At 39.3% G+C, this 21872-nt stretch overlaps 1 protein-coding gene across 2 annotated transcripts in view; it reads left to right on the forward strand.

Moving 5' to 3' along the window:
• Positions 1-21872, forward strand: part of hectd2 (HECT domain containing 2) — a 60345-nt gene that overhangs the window by 24155 nt on the left and 14318 nt on the right. For both annotated transcript variants that reach the window (XM_044372058.1, XM_044372059.1), the window contains exons 10-18: positions 351-474; positions 1667-1763; positions 1979-2086; positions 3212-3344; positions 8277-8365; positions 15202-15266; positions 16032-16125; positions 19400-19474; positions 21608-21695. In XM_044372058.1, the coding sequence (XP_044227993.1) occupies positions 351-474; positions 1667-1763; positions 1979-2086; positions 3212-3344; positions 8277-8365; positions 15202-15266; positions 16032-16125; positions 19400-19474; positions 21608-21695 (873 nt within the window). The remainder of the gene's footprint in view (positions 1-350; positions 475-1666; positions 1764-1978; positions 2087-3211; positions 3345-8276; positions 8366-15201; positions 15267-16031; positions 16126-19399; positions 19475-21607; positions 21696-21872) is intronic.

The following is a 21872-nucleotide window of genomic DNA, read 5'->3' on the forward strand; positions in this document are numbered from 1 at the left end:
ATCCCTGATGAGAGTGTGAAAACATTCTGTTTTCATTGCACTGGTTCCCTGTCTCCTTCAGGGTCGACTACAAAGTCCCGCTACTCACATCCAAATCCATCATCATGGACATGCGCCTCCCTAACTTACAGGAACCGATCACACCACAAACCTCCACCCACACCTTCAGGTCTGCCAGCAGCTCGCTCCTCTGGGCCCCCGCTACTAGGCTCGGCGCCATGGGGGGATTGAGCCTCGCGGATCAGCCTTCCCTAACCAATCTTGAGGGCGGCACAGACCCCTACACTCGCGGATTTATTGTATGTAGCGAATAAACCGTCGGCTTTCCTCCTCTCTTTCTCTCTCCTCAGACGCAGCCAACAGCGTCTCCTCTCCTCCCATCATGCCTTTCACCGACTTCTACAACATCACTCTGGAGCACATAGATTTCATGGAGGAGTACAGGACCTGGCAGAGTTACGGCAACTCAAACAGGTCAGACGTTTCTCTTGTTTCTCTCTGTAGATCCAGTTAGTCAAGCTGACTGACTTTCTCCCATCATGACTCATCCTGTGACTAAAAGTTCTCAGCCTTAAAAAAAAAAATCCCCGTCTGACCATTTCAAAAAAAGTCTCATATTAGGTTTTTTTTTTCTTTTTCTGAGCTGTTAACTATTATAGTTAAATCTTTAAACTGTGCAACAACACTAGACCCTGCATGTAAAGATAGCGGAGCGGGGAAAAGAACCAGACGTTCCTGACAGAGCCGAAACACGACGCAGACGCTTCACTGTGGACATAACACTCCACCTCTACCGCTCCCTGCAGGCTTTATCGCTTTTTAAATTATGTCGAGCAGATATATCAGATGTAAGATAAGATTAGAGAGGCTGCTTTCAGTAATTGTAAACGTTTCCATGCGTGTGAATATTTGTGGGACGTTTACAGACTGTAGTTGTAAATGAAACTCTGCAGGGGAAACAGCTTCTGAAGTCATTTTTCTTAGACTGATGGAGTTCAGGATTTATCAGGAGGACGGCTGCTTTACTCCAGACAATATCGCCGTATGAACCCCGACTGTGTGTGTGTGTGTGTGTAACAGCTGACCGAACACAGAACATTAATTACCTTTAGATGCTGACTGATGCTGTCAGCATGTCTGGAGATTTAACTCAAATTTTCTCACCGTCAACTTAAATAATGCTCCCGCAGCTACGTCTGCGAGTAGCGAGTTCTCCCGGAGAAAACCGTCTTGGGTTTTGCCTGCTAATGAGATGACAGATGTGACGACACATAACGCTAGCTTTTTACCAAGAGTGATGTTAGCCGCTTCTGAAGATTCCTGGAAGTCAGACCAGGAGTATTATCTCCTCCTGAGCAGGAATAGATGGAGAGAAGTAACGTTCCCACTGCTGCAGTTTATCAAGAGCTGTGGAAACACTTTCAGAAGCCGTGACGTCTGCTTCACGCTACGTCACGGCTCGTTAACGTCTGATAAAAAAAAAAAAAAAAAAAAAAAAGAAACGGATCCAGAGTTTAGTTTACAGTTCAAACAGGAATCAGCTCTGAAAGTCCCTGGCTAGTGTGACGGGGGGATTCTGCTCATCTGGAGCGTGCAGAACCTGCTCTAGTGAATATATTTAAAAATAAACTTGAAAAATAAATACCTTCTTCTCATCCTCCCACAGGTTCTCTTTCTGTCAATTTCCCTTCATCCTGTCGACAGTGGTGAAGAAAGCCATTATCCAGAAAGACTCGGAGCAGCAGATGATCAGTCAGGCCAGGGTAAGATACACACACTTTAATAATTTAAATAATACCCTAACCATAACCTCAACCTAAACCTACAGCCCTCTGAAGAAGTGAGGAGCAGATAAAAAAAATGTCCTCACTTTCTAAAAACGTCCCTTTTTCCAAAGAAAGACATAGAACGCAGGTGGAGAAGGGTTGTGTAGAAATGTTGGTCTGCTGACTTTATTGTGTGTGTTTGTGTTTGACAGCAAAGTCTGGTCAGTAAGGTTTCTCGCAGGCAGAGAGTGGACATGAACCTTCTGTTCCTCAACATTAAAGTACGACGAGCACAACTCCTCAGCGACTCACTGGATGAGGTTAGTACACAGATGTTAAAAAACTGAGGCTGTTTCCTGTTTGAAAATACTGAGATACTTAAAGTCAGGGGTTGTTTTTTTTTTGTTGAGTTATGTTCAAGGTTTCAGTGTGGTGATTGTTCAGGGCCAAATTTAATTTGTTTGAAAGGTTTTCTGTTATTTATATCCTTTATGATTTGAGGTAACTGTTGCTAAGGTGGTTGCTAAGGTTTTTCCGCATGTTGTTTGCGTTGTCCGCTCTCATATTTCGGATCGGATTTAAATGTACGGATGGATTTGAGAAGTTTCCATTTCAAGTAAAGGACGAGAACAAGTAGTGAAATCCTGCTACTGTAGTTTGTTTCATGGTTTGTTGATGTAGCTTCCTGAAGCTGACCAATAAGAACAGAGTGGGTTCATCGGGAGGCGGGTCTTAAAGAGACAGGAGCTAAAACGGCCTGTTTCAGACAGAGGCTGAACTGAGGGGCTGCATAAAGGATTTTTTAAACTTTAAATAATGCAAAGATATTCCAGTAGAACCCCAGATTAAAAATATAGACTTGGAAATGTGCAGAATATGTCTCCTTTAATAAGATTATTATCAAAAGTATCACATACAGGAGTTTAATTGTTAGGTTGTAATTAGTAAACAAAGATAATGAAAAAATAAGAGATGTCTCGGAAACTGGAATTTATTGAGGATGTGATGACAGGAGAAAAATATATTTTTGAAAATATGTTTTGTAATGTGGAAAAAACATGCGAGTTTGTGGTGAGAGAGAGAGAGAGAGAAGCTTTTATCCTCTAATGTTAAATGCTTATTCTGAACTAAACCCAACTATAAATCTTAACATGAATCCTCGAATCTAAATAAGTTTCTTAAATAAGTGAGGTTCAACCCAAATGTCTTTTAATCTTGAAGACAGGCCCGTGTGGTTCTGAGCTCGGTCTGCAGACGTTTAGAAAAACATGAACCCAACAAACAGCATTCATACTTATTTCTGAGGTTGTAAAACAACAACTGTGTTTACTTGCAAATTGTGTGACAGTGAATTAATTATAAATGATAGAGAGTGAGTGACAAGATTAGTATTACTGCTTCATTTTCTAATCTGTTGTCTTTGGTTCTTCCTCCTCTTCCTCAAGTTGACAAGGAAGCGGTGCGACCTGAAGAAGAAGCTGAGGGTGACGTTTGTCGGGGAGGCGGGCCTGGACATGGGCGGCCTGACGAAGGAGTGGTTCCTGCTGCTGGTGCGACAGATCTTCCACACAGACTACGGTGAGACAAACTTCCCAGAAAAAGTCTGGGATGTCAGTTTTAGCGTTGGCGGTCATACCGGGAGGTCATTCTTACTCAACTATGAACTATATCCATGAAACAGGCTTCATCAAGTGTGAATAAAGATAACAGAGAAGACAATCCCGTTTGATGCGAACTCAATGGAAAGTCGAGCCGTTCTTTATTGAAATCAAGTGGAAAGAAAATCAGATTTTTATTGGATAAAAAATGGAAAGTACATTTTTATTAGTTGGAGGTCTCAGCGGACGAGCGCTATGAGTTTTCAGGTCGGTGAAAACTGCAGCAGGAATAAGTGTCGGATGGCTGGGAAAAGTGGTCAGTGTTGGTTTTGGAAAGTCAGCAGCAAACTCATTTGAGACCGGAGCTAGTTCTTATTATGACTCTCTTCTTCTCTTCAGTCTGTTTCTCTTTTTAGTTTACTCTCCCGTCTTTACTGGGCTGCCTGACTCTAATTATCTCCACATCTCATTGTCTCTGTTTGGCGCTTTGTTTGTGTTTCCTTGTCTCTTTCATTTCCCTTCTTCCTCTGTTTTTTTTTTTATTTTTTTATTTTCTTCAGTTCTTCTCCTTCAGCTGCCACATGCTGAATTAATACGCCACCAGAAATCTACCTCACAGTCTTCAAAAGGTGGCTCTGAAAAGTTCCAGTCACGCTCCTCCGTGGCGGACGGCTAAACATTCGTACTTGTGAAGGAGTGAATTTAATTTATTTATTGTGTATGTATTGTGAAACATACCTAACATAGAGGTGGTAGTGAAGAAGTGGATTATGCTTAATATCCAGTGGAACTACTGGGAATCCAAGTTGACCATAGCTCCCATTCTCTAAGAAGGAGCAAGCTAAAAACTTTGAGTACTGTATTTCCTCCAGACAAAAACAGGCCGGGTATAAAACGAGGGTGGATAAACTCCTGGTGCCTGTTATATAATGTTCATGCCAGTTAAACATAAGTAGTAGTTACCTGGATGTGACTCCAGTTTTATGAGTACATGTGTAGCCATCTAGCCGACAATCACAGAGAGGGGAGGGAGACGGAGGAGATAATGGTGCATATTTTAATGATAACGACAGCAGCAACACTACATGAGCATGTGTAACAAACATAGATCCATGAACGTGCTGCAAAGCAAAGTGGTGCAAAACGTTCCAGGTGGAACTTCAGTGCTAGAATTATTGTTCTGCACATAACAAAAATTTAACAGAAGCAGATCAGAAAACAAAGAGGTTTTGTACTAAAACATGATTAAATATACTGATCAAACAGGGAATTAGAAATAAAGACCTCTCTCTAATATAAGCCTGCTTCCAGTAAAGGCCTGATACCACTATTAGAGGAAATATTCTTCATTAACTTCTAACTTCTTAGTTTCACTCCACTTGTTAAGTGAATATTGAACTAAAGTGTTAAATGCTGTAGAACAGTCGCCAACAATGTGAAATGTTGTAAATGTGCTATGTTCCTGTGAGCCTACAGAGATATTATAGTGGGAATATGAGCGTATATCTGGTGGCGTTTGCGTTGACGCTGTGCACTCGTGCACAGATGGAAGTCCTGCTCGCTTTGTTAACTCTAAACCCAGATTACCGTGTTGCTGTTGTAGTTCACACATCCAAAGGAACAAGCCGCGTGTTGTTCAGCAGATCATTTCTAATATTGTTTGTTGATTGGCTTTACTTTTTGTTTGTCTTACAGCATGTTACATGTTTGTAACTTATTTACTGTATGTTCAATGTGGTCACATATACTTTATGGCTACTGAACTCATTTAACCCTTTCCACCCAATGGAAGCACTTTGTGTCAATACGCAGATTCAGCAATAAGTCAGACTGTAAATATCTCTGATGTAAACGTCCATAAATCAAAGTCGATTTAAAAAAGATGCTTTAACTGCAGCTGTTGTCTTATAATCATCACGTTTTGTGTTTTCTTCAGTGTCTCAGTAATGATAGTTTTCTGTACATTCATGATCACAGTGCAAACAGGAAGTGCAAACAGGAAGTGCTAACAGGAAGTGCAAACCAGACGTGCTAACAGGAAGTGCAAACAGGAAGTGCAAACAGGAAGTGCTAACAGTTCATTCAGCAGGACTTTTCATGCCGACAATGTAAACAACTGTCGGCTAAATAAACAGGACTCAGGTGTAGCCCACAGCTAAATCACACCGACATTATCCCCCAGAGTATTATGGGTACTGTAGTTCCAAGACTTGGAACCAGATTATCCCCAATAAAACACAAAGAATACCAACAAAAAAACATTAATATCATTTTTTTGACATTATTAAGGCTCTGAATGTCCCATCAACATGGTTCTTATATTACTGGAACACTGACACACTCTTCTATCCAATTATATATATATACATATATAGAAAACATGTGGACACATGGCACACATGGCACTTTTTTTAATAAATGCTATTCTAAAACATGTATAATACAACTCACATGCAAAACGATGGATTTCTGAGTAACCTGACTTATTCTTAAAATAATATATGACATGTAGTGATTCTGCTAAAAGCCTGTTAATCAAATAAAGGGATATAAAAACTGAAAATACGCCACTTAATCAGTATTTGGTATCTTTATTTCCTGAATCTTGCATATTTGTAGAAGAAAAATTGTTTCTTCTCCTGCTGAACAGACTTCAGAGGAGAAATGAGAAAAACACACAAGCATGCCAATCATTAATAAATACATGCATTTATATACATTTTTAAATAGATTTCATGCTACAAAGCTGCTCTGGCATCTTTACTTTTCAATCTCGCTTCCAGTCGCCGACTTTAAAACATAGTGAGGGACTTCTGGTGAACATCGGTGGGAATATGGAGCTGATCTATTACACACTTTCTTCCCAGCTGTTGTTTTTCATGGTGCAAATCATATAAAGATCCATCACATCCACACAAACATCAGCCTGTTCTCCCTGCAGCCTTCAGGTAGGAGCTACAAGACTTTCACATCATCAACCAGCAGACTTTTCCCCCCTCAGGCTATAAGACTGCTAAATACATAACACACACACACACACCTTGACTTTGCTTGATTACATCAAAAGACATAATTTGAGCAACAGTCAGAGGCAGCAGCTAATGTCCATAGAAGGAGTGAATTAGAGTCACGGGGCCTGAGCGACTGGGAGTTTGTGGTTCGGGCATCATTTCAGGAAGTCCAGTATGACTGAAACATTTCTCAAGCTGCACTTTCTCCCTGACCCACTTTTTTTTTTTTTTTTTTTTTTTTTTTTTGATTCAACAAGTGTGTTTCCATCACTGTTGCTCCAATATTTTTCCTTTAACCACAAGCAACATTCTCACATGTGAGTGTAAACTCCTTTTTTTTCTTTTTTTTTTAACAATGTTGATATAAAAATTCTAGTTTTCTAGTTCACTACATATGAATTTGCATAAAAATACTGGGATGGAAACCAAGTTTGACGTCCGTCTGTTCATCTGCCTCTCTCTCTCTCTCTCTCTCTCTCTCTCTTACTTTCTCTCTCTCTCTCTTTTTTTTTTTTTTTTGCAGTCGAGTTGTTCTTTCCATCGTCTTTCCATCTTTTCCGCGGTCGTCTGTGTTTTTCGGTGCCAGGGGGACGTCTGCCCAAAGCAACACACTCAATGAAAGCTGTGTTCCCCTCATTAGCGGCGCAGGGAAAGCCCCGACTCTACCTCAAACCCGCACACACACACACACTCAGCAGCACATAGGCAGGTGTACACACACACACACACACACACACACACACACACACACACACACATACATAGGCTGTTTTATGTGTGAAGCTGTGTCAGTGTTGGGAGATGTAAGCGGGGTCCAGATGTGTGTCTCCGCTCGGCGAACAGACCGCTGCTGTTCCTCTCAGTCGGAGCTGGAAAAAAAAGCTTCACGATGATTCCGGTCGGAGTTTATTCTGCCGCCGCCGTGGCGACGTCCCGATCGACTCCTTTTATCTTTCTGTGACACTCAACAGATATTCAACACTGACTATGAATTGCTGACGAGGTGTCGGCAGGTGATCCAGACTCCGGAGGAGTGATGTCATTAGTTTCTGATTAAATATTCATCTAATAAATTTAGGCTCAGAATCTGTAATTTCCCTTCAAAAGTTGTTTGATTTCAGTACTTTCATTCTTCCATTATTATCTTTTTCTATCTCAGGTATATAATCCCTCATTTGGTTTGTTAATTTGCTTCCTTAGTTCCTCATTTAGTTTCCTTTCCTTCTTTTCTTCCATGTTTTTCTCGTATCGTTTCCCTTTTTTAGATTTAGTTTTTTTTTTTGTTTGTTTATTTTATATTTGTGGGCATTTTTTATGTTGCTGACGGTCGAGAAATGAGAGGAGAGAGAGAGAGAGAGAGAGAGAGAGAGAGAGAGAGATGAGGAACAACATGCAAAGGTCCATGGCCTGGTTTGAGTTTGGCTGGCCTCCTTCTTTCCTCTGTGCTTCTATTGTTTCTCTCCCTTATGACCATATCGATACAGTCCGACCCCAAAAAACAGGATTTTTGTGGCTGTTATTGATTTTGATATTTGAGAGTTTTTAAAAAATAATAATAATTTATCTGTCATAACAGAAACAGAAAGGTTCCCTCAATTTATTTTATTTTATTTTATTTTACAATTGCAACCCAGAAATGTGCTGTGCTCAGTTAAAACTAACAAATAAAACTGTCACTACTACTACTTAAATAAAATAACTATACTTATAATATCTTTGGCATCTCTGCGCTTCAGTTTCTGGACATTTATTGGCTGACTCATACATCATTATATCTGCAATGAGCTCATACTGGCCAGTTTATTAACTGGTGTGGCTTTATTGTCTGATGGGTTTGATTATTCATGCTGCTCTGCTAACTTTTCTTTTTTGTTTGTTTGTTTGTTTGTTTGTTTTATCAGGAATGTTCACCTACATGAAGGACTCGCGCTGCCATTGGTTCAGCAGTTGGAAGTGTGACAACTATTCTGAGTTCCAGTTGGTCGGGACTGTATCCTTAAAAGTTTTAAACACATTTGATCTATTTATGTATAATGTGAGAAATCAAACCCCGTGATGTCATAATGATGTCATCATCTCAACGTGCTCATGGAGGCTGTAATAAAGCCTGCGTTACGAACTAGAAATGTGGAGTTTGACCCCTAAAAGTCCAGACATCTCGACCCTGTGCTGATTTGATTATCGTTTCTGCACATGCTCAGTAGCGTCTGCCTTACACAGAACTACGTGATGCTGTTATTAGTCTTTGGAGCCGTTTCTAAACAAACTAACGTGACCAAACTCTTCATAATGTATCCTTAAAAAATATATATATATCAAGTGTTTAGTGTACATACATAGTTTTAATACATTTATCTATTTATGTATAATGTGGGAAATCAAACCTGATGATGTCATAATGATGTCATCATCTCAACGTGGTCATGGAGGCTGTAAGAAAGCCTGCGTTACGAACTAGAAATGTGGAGTGTGACCCTGTAAAAGTCCAGACATCTCGACCCTGTGCTGATTTGATTATCGTTTCTGCACATGCTCAGTAGCGTCTTACACAGAACTACTCTCTGGAGACTGTTATTAATCTTTGGAGCCGTTTCTAAACAAACTAACGTGACTAAACTCTTCATAATGAAGGAACATGTCACCCAGTGCATAGTTTAATAGTTTCTGGACAACAGCAGAGGAATAAATCAGATATATCAGGCTTTAGATACACACACACAACACTTGTTAGTACATCAGTTCATCGTCGGTTTGGATCCAAACATGAGATTTGTCAACAATATATGAAAAACATAGAAAAAAGCTGCAGCCGCATCCTTTAACACGTACGATCTTTGACGTTTGTATCGACTGTGCGGTGGAATCAGTCAACTTCGGTTTAGGTTATTTAATCAACATTTTGTTTGTTTGTACATTTCCAGCTTGTTTTTTTTTTTTTTTCCCAGCATTTGAAACGTCTACACAGATAAACCACATCAGGATCTTTTTAATGTTCTTTTTATTCTATTCATTATAATCATAGTCCTTCAGTGGTTTCACTGTTAGTCAGTCTGTCCCCCTGTAGACAAAACTAAAGTGTTTTTGGGGGACTGTAGTATTTGGGTAATGTGCAGACAGGCACCCCCCTCTTCCTCCTCCTCCTCCTCCTCCTCTCCCTCTATTTTCAACCACAGAGGAGAAAGAGATACTATAATGCGTGCTTTTAGGCTGTAAATCTGCACACTGAACACATATATATCAAACTAAGAGCAGAATATAAAACAGACGAGGTCTGGAACTGAAACAGTTCTCCAAAACAAGACAGCCTCAGTGATTTCACACCCACATATTCTTACATAACAAATACATAAAAAGAAAAAAAAAAAAAAAAAAAAGAAAGAGCGTTCTCAACTCTTTTGCAGTAGTACTACAAACAAGCCAGTGCTCCAAAAATACAGACATTTTGTCTAGTTAGCTAACAGAGAAAGTGTGTTTATTTGTATTTAACAGTTTTAAATGTTACCAGGACTCCAGCTGTTTATGTTGTGTTCCTGAGTTCTGTTCTTTGTACCTGGAACTAGAGTCCTGCAGCCTTTGGCAGCGCTTGAATTAGAATAAAAAACACTGCCAGTATAATATAAACCAGCGGTTTATATGCACATGTAGCATGTGAGGTGTAATATCTATTAATCTGAGGTGTAAATTCCTAATTTGTAATATAAAATACTAATATAAATGTGCACAAACTGTAAAATGCTTTACACCTGATGCCTGCGAGGCTCTTCACAGATCACAGACTTCAGAGAAGCTTTTATCCGTCGTCTCCTTAGAAATTATATTCATATAATTTGTTTTGCCAAGCACATATTTCTGCTTTTTTGATTATATTCACAGGCAACTTTTTTTTTTTTTTTCCATTGAAGGAAGTGCTTAGTTTTTGTTCTGCACAGAAGTCAGCAGTGGTCGGGGTGGATGGTGGGTGTGCATCTGAAGTCCTGCGTGTCTTTAACTTTGGTTTCAGTCAAGGAAAGATTGTGGTTTTAGATAAATATTAATACAGAAAAAAAAAAACATCTCGTCTCGTGTTTCGTGTCGCTTTGGACTTTTTCAATAATACGGCACCTCGATCTTTCTCTAAGCTTAAAGGAGACGTATCATGCCTGTTATGATATCAGATGTTAAACATAGTCTAAAACTTGAGGTTAATGTATGTAAAAATGCTGCCTGAACCTCTACTTCCTCCTCGTGATGACATCAGATGGTCGTCCGTTGCTAGGGTTGTTGCTAAGGATACTCCATGAGTTGCTGGCATGTGTCACTCTCATGCCTCTGATCCGAGAGATTCCCATCCAAAGAACTTAAAAAAATAAGCAAAATCTGACTGCTACTGTTTGTTTATGTGGCCTCTCGAGCCACAGGAAGTCTGCGGGAGGCCAGCTTCCTGTGGCTGGCCAATCAGAACAGAGGAGGCGGGCCTTAAAGAGACGGTAGCTTCTAAATAAATAAACAGGAGTTTCTTTGAACTGTAAATCATGCAACAATATAAATATAGACCTGGAAATGTGCATGATACGTCCCTTTAACCAAGTACTGTGACTGCAAAATCATAATTAGAACATTTAAAACATTAAGTATTAAAGTTAAATAACGTCTCCTTCTTATGCTGCTAACAAAACCATAATCTGGGTGTGTTATGAGAGATGAGGTTTCTGAAGCTTTCTGAACAAAGACCAAATATTTTACCTCAAACAGCTGCACTTTTTTTTTTTCTTCCTCGTGCAGCTTGTTTGAGCAGGAAATGGGCCTATTTTGTCTGACACTTATAGTGTAGTAATTACAGCATGAGTACTCACATTTGTTAGAGAGTTGCTGTACCAAAGGAATAAGAAATGGTAGTCAGATGGACAGATAGACAGTGATGGATGGAGACTAGAACAAACCTGCCAGTGTTTTTGTATCTTTCTGTTAACTTTTAATGCAAACTCTTTTTTTCTTAGGTTCTGTCAAAACAGAGCGTTCTTGAGTCCTGACACGGCTTTCTGTTGGTCCCGCGCTGTTAGCCAACTGCTGTTATTGATAATGTCGATGTCAGTGATTTAATATTATTCTAATATAGAGCACGAACGAGGTGAACACAATGTTCCCCACACGTAGGTTTCATCTGATACGTTTCTGTAAAATGTGCAACGTTTCTGCTGTTTGTAAGAATGTACTTCCAGGACCGTGTGTGTATGTTTCTCTGTGTGTGTGTGTATGTGTATATATATATACATGTATATATACAGTATATGTGTGTGTGTGTGTGTGAAGAGAGAACGATCCAGCACTTTAGCCAGCCTTAGTTACTAGCCAGCTGGGAACTGTCAAAAGGTTATATAACCTAATAGCTGCCTGTTCCTCGCCAGGTTATTGTGTGTGTGTGTGTGTGCGTGCGTGTGTGTGTGTGTGTGTGTGTGTGTGTGTGTGTGTGTGTGTGTTTGGTAGAGGGCAGAAACAGTGAGTGTGCTTGGAAAAAAGTCAGATAAAGAGAGCAAGACAAAGAAAAAGAAAAGATGGGGGGGAGGAAGAAGAAGAAGGAGGAAGGGTGGGAAATGTGTGTGTTAATGCATGCGTCTAAGTGTGTGTGTGTGTCTGTGTGTGTGTGTGTGTGCGCGCGCTCTTGGGTGTTCCATGCATGTTCCACATGTGTGCTTGAGCTAAGAGCTAATTTATCAATCTCCCTCGTTCCTGTTTAGTCGTCATGGCAGCGTTGCGTCACTATGGAGATGGAGAGAGAGAGCAGGAGAGAGAGGGAGAGAGAGGGGTGGAGAGAGAAAATGTGTAGCAGAAAGACGGAGAGATAGAGGATAAATGAAAAGCAGAGAGAGAGAATGTGGTGCACTGGGGCTGCAGTGTAAGATGGAAAGACAGAGTATAAACAGATGTAAACAAAAAAAGGAACAAACAGTGACAAAAAGGCAAAGAGAGAGAGAGAGAGAGAGAGAGAGAGAGAGAGAGAGGGAAACGGACAGAAAAAGGCAGATGTAGAGAGTTGAGACGGAGGCACGGCTGGTTTAACCAGTTCCTCTCACTCATTGGTGCAAAAAGATCCTTTATTTAAGAGAAAGTAGAAATATCTAAAGTAAAAGTCCACAGCTGTTATCTGCTATATTTACTTCATGTATTAAAATTAAAAGCACCCCTGCAGCGATATATTAAATATGTTTAATTAAGCACACAATTAAAGCTGCTCAAGTTGAGTTTGAATTACTTTATATACAGTTAGCTAGTTCCCAACCTAGGGGTCGGGCCCCTCCAAAGGGTCAGCAGATAAATCTGAGGGGTCGTGAGATGATTAATGTCAGAGGAAAGAAGAAAAAACAAAGTTCTGATACAGAAATTTTTGGTAAATTTCCAGACTTTTCTCTAATCTTTGCTTTTCTGTGAGATACTGAAGAGTTTTACCTCTTTGGGCCTCAAACAGTTACTTATGTGAGGAATATGTGGAAGAGAAATGTCTCTTTGATTGAATTGCTAATAAGTCAGATACATGTGGTTTGAAACCACATATGTTATTTCATGTAAAAAGCTGTCAAATAAATGTAGTGGAATTAAAGTATCGAGTATCAGAAAATGGAAATACTCAAATTAAAAGTACCTCAAAACTGAGCTGATGTTTCTGTCCACTATTTTTCATCAGGAACAATTAATGAACACGGCATCTTTTAAATTAAACTTGTTAGCAAACAGTTGTTTATTTCCACATCCAGCAGTTACGGAGCAACATTATCATTCATGTGGAGTCGTGTTTCTGTCCACCTGGTGAATCTAAGTCCAATATTCACTCTCTTTTAGTTCTGTTTTTAACTCTCTACCAACTCCTGAGGGAAATATCTGGCTCTTTAGCTGCTAAATGCTCCACTATGTTCACCAGCTAGTCTACAGCTAACTGTCTGTTGGTGTTGAGCAGGTAGTGCACAGTGACTTTTTTTAGAGCTTTTACTCTGAAAGCGACGCTATGAGAGTGAAGCAGAACAGTAAAGTTGCAGCCGGACAGATAAACAGTGAGCTGAAACTCAATATAAAGCTTCTGTTTATTGACTTATTGGAATAATATTAGGATGATATGAGTGATTGAAGCTTTGTCTGATGTTCAGGATGTATTTTCATTATATTTTATATCAGATTTTTCATACATTTACCATCAGAATATGATTCATATAAAGAACTCTGTGTCTGTCTTTGTGTCTTTCCTGTTTGCAGAATATTATAAGTGAATCCTGTCGCACCGATGAAGTGAAAACTACGTTTCAGAAGCAGTCTGACAGATACAGTAAAGGGAGGTGGGCAGAAAAACAGACAGAGAGAGAGAGAGAGAGAGAGAGAGAGAGAGAGAGAGAGAGAGAGATAATGTGAAACAGAGCAGATAGAGAGAGAAAGATTAAAAGAGAGAGAGAGAGAACTTTATTCATGGCTGTCTCATAAAGTGAAGATATATGAACGAGGGCCTCTAAATGCTCTCTGTTACACTATATTTGATGTGTGTGTGTGTGTGTGTGTGTGTGTGTGTGTGTGTGTGTGTGTGTGTGTGTTTGACTTCCTAATGACCTTAATGGTTGTAGTAATAGTACAGTTTATGTTTATTTCCATGTCGGTGCCTCCGTGTGTGTGTGTGTGTATATGTGTGTGTGTGTGTGTGTGTGTGTGTGTGTGTGTGTGTGTGTGTGTGTGTCACCTACCTGTAATCAGTAGTGTTCATTTCACACACACACACACACATACACACTCAACCTACACACACAATTACACCACATATGGTCACCACATGCAGCAGCTGTAAGCACTTTGTGTGTGTGTGTGTGTGTGTGTGTGTGTGTGTGTGTGTGTGTGTGTGTGTGTGTGTGTGTGTGTGTGTGTGTGTGTGTTGAGCCGCCGCCTCTCAGACGTTTAAAAAAAAAAAAGAAATTATTGCAGGTGGACGGGACGTTCAGTACATGAACTCGCCATCGCCCGGCCACACACACACACACACACACACACACACATACTGAAGCTACACAATGAAGTCATTTAGTCTACATTAAACTCCTTCTGCCATAGGAACACACACACACACACACTCAGTAGCCTCTCAAATAAAACATGAGGTCAGTTTTTACACTGCAGACGCGTCTTCCTTTTTTTTTCTGTCTGATGTTATCGATGTAATACGTTTTAATTTTTAGCTTCATGTTTTTTATGTATTAGCTTCTATCCTGCTAGTTTCAGTTTGCAACATTTCTTTCATCAGTTCTTAAAAAAATCTGAATCATGTTTCTGAAGTTTTTTGTCCACATTTAATTTCATTTCAACCAAGATCAAACAACAACAATGATGATTATCTTGTTGCCGTGCAACAGCTACAACTGTGTCAAAACTTCATCTGACCTGTGTCGTCCAGGTCGGTGCTGTTATTGATCTTCTTTTATGGTTTTTTTTTTAAACAAACAAACATAAAATAAAAACCCTATCGAGGGTGTTCTGGAGATGTTATCACATTTCTCCCGGAGCTCAGACGATGACTTCATCACACAGGCACACAGAACGTTATGAAATCAACCACACAGCCGTAACCGTGATACATAAAAACATGCTGCCGCACACAGTAGATTCATGAACATGATCAGTGAGATAATTATGAAAAATACACAGTTGAAATCAGGCCTTGTTTGTAGGTGTAAAAATGTAAAAATGACTCGTTAACAATCACAATCATGATGTTAAATTGTAGTTTTTTTCTTGTATATATAATTATAATTAATGATGGAGATATTTTAGTGTGTTTGTTCTGTCAGAAGTTATTTCCTCTTTAACCTTCTATGTCATCAGCTGATGGGCTTAGCAGTTTACAACAGCATCGCTCTGGACATCCATTTCCCCCTGTACTGTTACAGGTGAGTGTGTGTTTCCGTCTGCCGTATCAGTGACAGTATTCACTCCCGACAACTGCAGCGACGACTGTGAAAATCCCCCAAAACAAACATCAACCACATCTGGAAGATGTTTAGTTCAAGGTTTTTAAAGAATAAAAGTTGCACGTTTACTGTAGATTGTTGTAGCCGTGATAAGTAATTATAAATATTATACCGATGTATGAAGCTGTTGGAGGAATATTTTCTACATGTTTATTGATTTGCGTCTCACCGTGAGCTCTATTCTCATGGGTGGAAACGTCGGTGTGCAATAACAGAAACAATCAGCCTACAAAGACTTCTGTAGGCTGATAAAGATGGAGGCTGAAGCTGCAGATTATTGTGTCTACTCTTTTTAAAACACCTACATCATCAATCTACAAAAAAAAAACAAAAACTGCATCCTATCCTGCTCTGCCAGTGTTTCTTCCTGGTCATAGATTTTTATATTTGTTCAGTAAATTATTTTAAAACGTCTTTTTTTTAAAGTGTTTTACATGTTTTAAGTTCTTCAGCTGTTACAGAACAACTTCTAGTTACTTTCACCAAAGCTTTAAATTTCAGAGTCTTTAATTTAATAAAGTTTTCAGTTTTGTTTACAATTTTTACGGCTGTCTTTTTGAAGTATGAAAGTTTTATACGTATTTCCTCACAGTTAAGTAGAAGACTGTTTATCATTATCTGTTCTACACATGTGTTTTTCTGTCTATGTGACTGTGATGAAACCTGCTTCCCTTCCCTTTACAGGAAGCTTCTCACGCCACCTACTACACCGTGTGACCAAAACGCCCTTATCGGCATGGCAACCGCCACCCTGGACGACCTGCAGCAGATCATGCCGGTAAGGTGTCAGACCGTCCGTCGGGGTCAGCGACGTGACAATCCGCTGCTGGATTTGCACGTTGTTAATGTTAAACCTGCTGCGGTGAGCAGACTGGAGCAGGAAGCAGCTGAGAGAGAAGTCAAAGTTTATGAATAAATAAAATAGTTAATTAAATATGTTGTATAGAAGTGAGAATGTGATATATTTGCTGTGTTTTCAGCAACACATTAGCAACTAGGCAGGATATTTACTGAAGGTTTGCAACCTTTTTTTAGGTGCTCAGTCAAATTGCATTTGTCCTGATTTAATAGAGATGTTTACAGATGTTTAGCGCCGGTTACATTAATGTGTTTGTTTTCATGTAGTACATATTTTCCTGTTCAGAGGCGCAAAATACGGATAAAATAAAATGTATTCAGGTATCTTCAGCACCTGATGTATCACTGCTGACTAAGACTTTATCAGACGTCTCAGTTCAGCATCAAAACACAAGACTTCACCTTTCTGTTTCCCTCAGTAGCCTTGTTCTTCTTCTTATTATTATTCCTGACTTTTAATGGCTCCCAGCAGCTCCAGTCCAGTGTGATCTGTTGTATTAGCCAGTAATGATGTGATGTGAGATCTGAAAGCATCGTCTCTTCCATCAATAATCAAAGCTCAATAGAAGAAAAACCACTTTCTCTTTTTTTTTTGCACTTCGTCACTTTAAAGTAAACACGTGTCAAAGTATCGGCTCTTATTTAGCTGCACTTTATAGAAGTCAGATGACCTGCGGCTTCGCTCTTTTACATCTGCAGTCTCGCTCAATATGCCGCTTAATTGAAAAATTGTGGCTAAATTTCAGGCCTCGAGCGGTAATTTGCAACAGGCTTCGTAAAAAAAAAAAAATATCAACCCCAAGAAATGAACTGAAAAGTAAAAGCAGACATTTGAAAAACATTTGTAAACTTTTTTTAGTTCCTTTTAGTCATTATTTTTCAATATGTGTTATTACATCTGGATCGGTTAGTGATCAAACCAACAAAACCAACCTTTGAATTCAACCAGCTTTATTTTTATGATTGTGATTCTATTATTATGATTTAAGTTTTACATGGAAGATTTAAAGTGTTTCCTTCATGTCTCTGGTTGCATTTCTCTTTTCTGCCACTAGAGGGAGCCAAAGTTAAACATTTGACCGTCTCTGCTCAGTTTCACACTTCTCCTCCGTCTGATCGTTGCCTCTGTTGAGCCTTAATTTACCTTCATGTGTCGCTGTCAGATTATTAAACTCCTCCATCAGATCATATGTTCACTTTGGATTGAAAACCCTCACATGCATGTTGAAACCTGCTGCAACTTTAAATATATACACCACATTTTTCCATTGGATTTTATTCTTAAGAGATGGTTTTTTGGGTTTTTTTTTTACCCATGTTGCTGTTTTCATATCTGTGAACACTGATGGATTTTAATCTAAACTCTGTGTCTCAGTTTTTCCACATCAGTATTTGTTCTGTTCAAATCAGCTGAAAACACGTTGGACAGTGTAAACAAAAGAGTTATGAAGTTTTGGTTTCAGGATGCTGAATGTTGCCAGATGTGAAGCTCATTCAACCGCTTGAACTCCTTTTCCCTCCACTGTTTCTCTCTTTCTGTCACATATATGAATATACATATAAATATATATATACAGACACACACAATCACTCAGTCATTCAATCAGACACTTGACACACATACAGTTGGGTCCAAAAGTCTGAGACCACTTGAATGGGAAAGTGGTCCCAGACTTTTGGATCCAACTATACATTCTCCTTCACACTCGAGCATGCCAACATACAGTTATGTCACATTTGTACAGACTGTACTCACATCACGTACACACTCTCTCTCTCTCTCTCTCTCTCTCTCAGAGACACGAGCAGATTGCAATTCATTTTGACAATAGAGCAATTGTGCATTATTATAAGTATGTAAACACTTCTTTTTGGTTCATATAACAAAAAACATGATACAAGGACAGTTTGAAAGTCCAGCTGAGATATATTCAATTTGAAAAAGCAGCAACAAAAAGTAATTGTAAACTGTTATTGACAGTAAAAAAAAAGTCATAAGCTGAGACAGCTCCCGTCACATTTTTACATGCATAAAAGTCCAGGCTGCAGAATGCACAGAGAGAGATTTTGGCAGACGCGGTTGCCGACCGAGGTTGAGGTGCCTTTGAGCAAGTTATTAAACTTCCACACGTCTGCTGATGTGGAGTCGCAGAGGCCAGACGTTCTTTACTGTGTTTGTGTGTTTTCGGCCGAGTGATCCTGAGCTTCAGCTGAAAATGTTGTTGTGACTTTACAATAAAAAAAAAAAGGGGCGAGGGGGGGACGTGTTGTCTGACAGATACAATACGCCTGAAAACATTAACAGTTTCTCACAGCGGCGCTGAGAGAAAGAACCTGAGCTGATACCTGATCCACCAGCCGCTGCACGTCCTCCTCCTCACTGTGAAGGTCGAAAACTCTGCTCTCCCCACTAGGATACACACACATATATATATATATACACACACACACCAGGGTGCTAAAACTAGCCCAGTGGTTGCATAACAGCAGGATATCAGATATGAGGCCTACAGAGTCACCAGTGACGCCAGACAAGCAAACTTCATTCAAACTTTATTCAGAAATTACATGAAGATTCAATCATTTTGGAGCTTTTAGAGCTTCATAAATAAGTTCAGTCAATCAAACAGTTAATGAACAAAAGGATGGAGACATGAGCAGCCTCAATTAATGAATGAATAAATATATATATGTAAATGTTATGAATGACTTTAGGAGGCATCGTGACATCAGCAGGTACAGATGTCAGGAGCTGCTGCAGTTTCCAACACAGTCTGTCATTTCTCTGAAACGCTGCATCACACTTGACTTGAATTCATGCACAAGTAAGACAAAAGAGGAAGTTATACATCACCGCCAAACAACTATCTATCGGTCTGAAAGTTTCTCTCTTTAAGTATCTTTCTAATAAAACAGACATGTGAGTCCGTTCGTCCCGGTTCTCGTGAATGTCATATCTCAGAAACACCTGGAGGGAGTTTCATTACATCTGGCACAAACATCCACTCGGACTCAAGGATGAACTGATAAGATTTTTTTGGCGGTCAAAGGTCAAACTTAATAGCTTTTATTAAATTCCTTCCTTCCACTACAAAATGTTATATATGAGTGTGGACAGACATGGATGTAAACTGTGACCGGTTGGTAGTTGTAGTTTATTCTAACTGTTGTTGACTACTGGTATCTGTCTGCAGGAGCTGGCTCACGGTTTGGGAGAGCTGCTGAGCTACGAGGGAAACGTAGAGGAAGACTTCTACCTCACCTTCCAGGTATCAAGCTACAACTTACAGTAAAGCTACTGCATGCATTTTCATTTTTGTGTGAGAGTACAAAAACATCAAAAAGATGTAATTTATACAAAGAAACTGAGGAGAAATATGATTTTTTTTTCACCAATCCTCTTCTTTTTATTCTGACTTTGACATTATAAACTGTTCTAACTTAATTAAAACTGTAAATGATGACATATTCGCCGGGTTTTTATCGATCGCTGTTGATAACGATGTCACACACACACACTCATCCAGAGCGCAGATGTCATGATTAAAGTCGGCAGGTCTTACGGTGTTGACAGACAGCTGTGACTGCTGTCACCGCTTTGTAAATTTAATTCACAAATCTGTAAAAGTTAATTGCGGCTCTGAATCACTTGCACTGATGTCACGCAGCAGATTAGTCATCGTTATGTCTCGGTTCATGTTCGGTACACACAAAAAATGTGTCACAGATGATTGAAAACTATCACGTGTGATATTAGACTGCTTTTCATTGAATTACTTGTTAATACTGTTTATATTTCTCATAGTGAGGCATTGCTATCATTGGAGAATTACCCAGCCCTCATTTTTCCTTTTAATATAAATACACTGGAAACTCTTAGTTATGTTTTGAAGGTAATTAATGAATAACTTTGGATAATGATCAAGACCAAATATGGATGTTTGGTGCTTAAAAATACCAGAAACAGAGCAGAACTGTGGATGTTTGATCAGTAGAGTAAGATGTGTTCAAACTTAAGTCTTTAACCTAAAACTGAACCACAAACTTCAATCAAACCTCATCTTGTTTGCAGACTGAATTCACTGCTTAAAAAAAAAAGAAAAAGCGACTTTAAACGTTCAACATCCTGGTTAGATATCTGACCTAATTATCAGTTACCAACTTTGACCCCCCAACTCCTCCCCCACCCACAAAAACCATATCCTTTCTGAAACTAAATATCTGATTAACAATTTATAGATGAACTCACCGGAAACAACAAGAAAATAGTTGCAAATTGCATTAAAAGTCATAAATGCTGCTAAACAGTTTGTTACTTTTGGTTCCCAGTAATTCAATTCAATTCAAACTTTATTAAGGACACAACTCATGGAGGGTTCATAGCATAATAAAATACAAAGTGTCAAGTATAAAACACAGAATTAATGAACAATCTCAAAAAACAAAAGGCGTTCCACAATAATCAGGTGATTGCATTTAGGCTATAACACCTAAAGTCTAGATGAGAACCTGATGGACTCAGTCCAGGTTTGGTCAAAGCTGGACTATATATATCTATATATAAGATTTCATATTACAGCAGAGCAGGTTGATACTCCAACATTAACAAACATCTGGCTCACGCTGCAGCAGCTTCGTACCGTCATTATAAACCACCGTGAGTCTCTGCACGCTGCCTTTTCTGTAGCGACGCCACAGGTGGGTTGATTCAAAAAGCTTTTAAAAAGAGAGATGTTTGCTTGTGCGTACAACTTTCTGACACCGTCTGTAAACGTCCCCTATCATCTGATAAATCATTAGTTATATAACGACCCAAATATTTAACTAAATCTATAGTTTTACATTTCATGACATCAGCATCTTTTATGAAACCTGCTCAGCCGGCTCTGAGCGTAGTAACCAGATATAATGGAATACTTTATGGAGCAGCTGGAGCTATATATGAAGCAGACACGTATGTGTGTGTGGGCGGGGGGGGGGGGGTGTAAGTATTATGTAAAAGCCTGAGTGAGGTGTTATTTTAACCCACAGTGTGAGCTGACTGTGAGCTATAGGTTGGTCACAGTCACACCACTGTGTGTGTGCAGATGAACCTACTGACCTGCGGTACACTGGATCTCTCTCTCTCTCTCTGTCTCTTTACTTTCTAAAGCAAATCCTCCTTTTTTTCTGTATATTTGTTTATTTCTGTCTGTATTTTTACTGCTCTATTTTTCCACACACTTCTTTTTGACCAACGTTTCTATTTAATGTTCCCGTTTAGTTTGGTGCGGGTAACAGGTACATAACAGAAAATGCACTGACACAAGGAACACAGATATATTCTAAACATTAAAATTGGATTATAATGAACATTTTTCCAAGATTTGTTTTAAAAAATGTGAGTGTTTTTGTGTCTGCAGGTGTTCCAGGAGGAGATGGGTGTGGTCAAAACCTACAACCTGAAACCTGGAGGAGACAAGATCCCCGTCACCAAACAGAACAGGAAAGGTGAGTCCACACTGAGAGTAACCAGGTACCCGCATAACCTGGTTTCTCTGTTTAAGTGCATGTGAATGCAACAGATTAATTGTCACACCTAGAGGCCAAGTTGCCACACCTAGAGGCCAAGCGGCTAGCATGGCTGCAAAGATAAGTCACCATATAAGATGGTAATCTTGTATATAA

Source organism: Thunnus albacares, chromosome 14 (genome assembly GCF_914725855.1).
Source record: "Thunnus albacares chromosome 14, fThuAlb1.1, whole genome shotgun sequence".
NCBI classification, from domain to species: Eukaryota; Metazoa; Chordata; class Actinopteri; order Scombriformes; family Scombridae; genus Thunnus; species Thunnus albacares.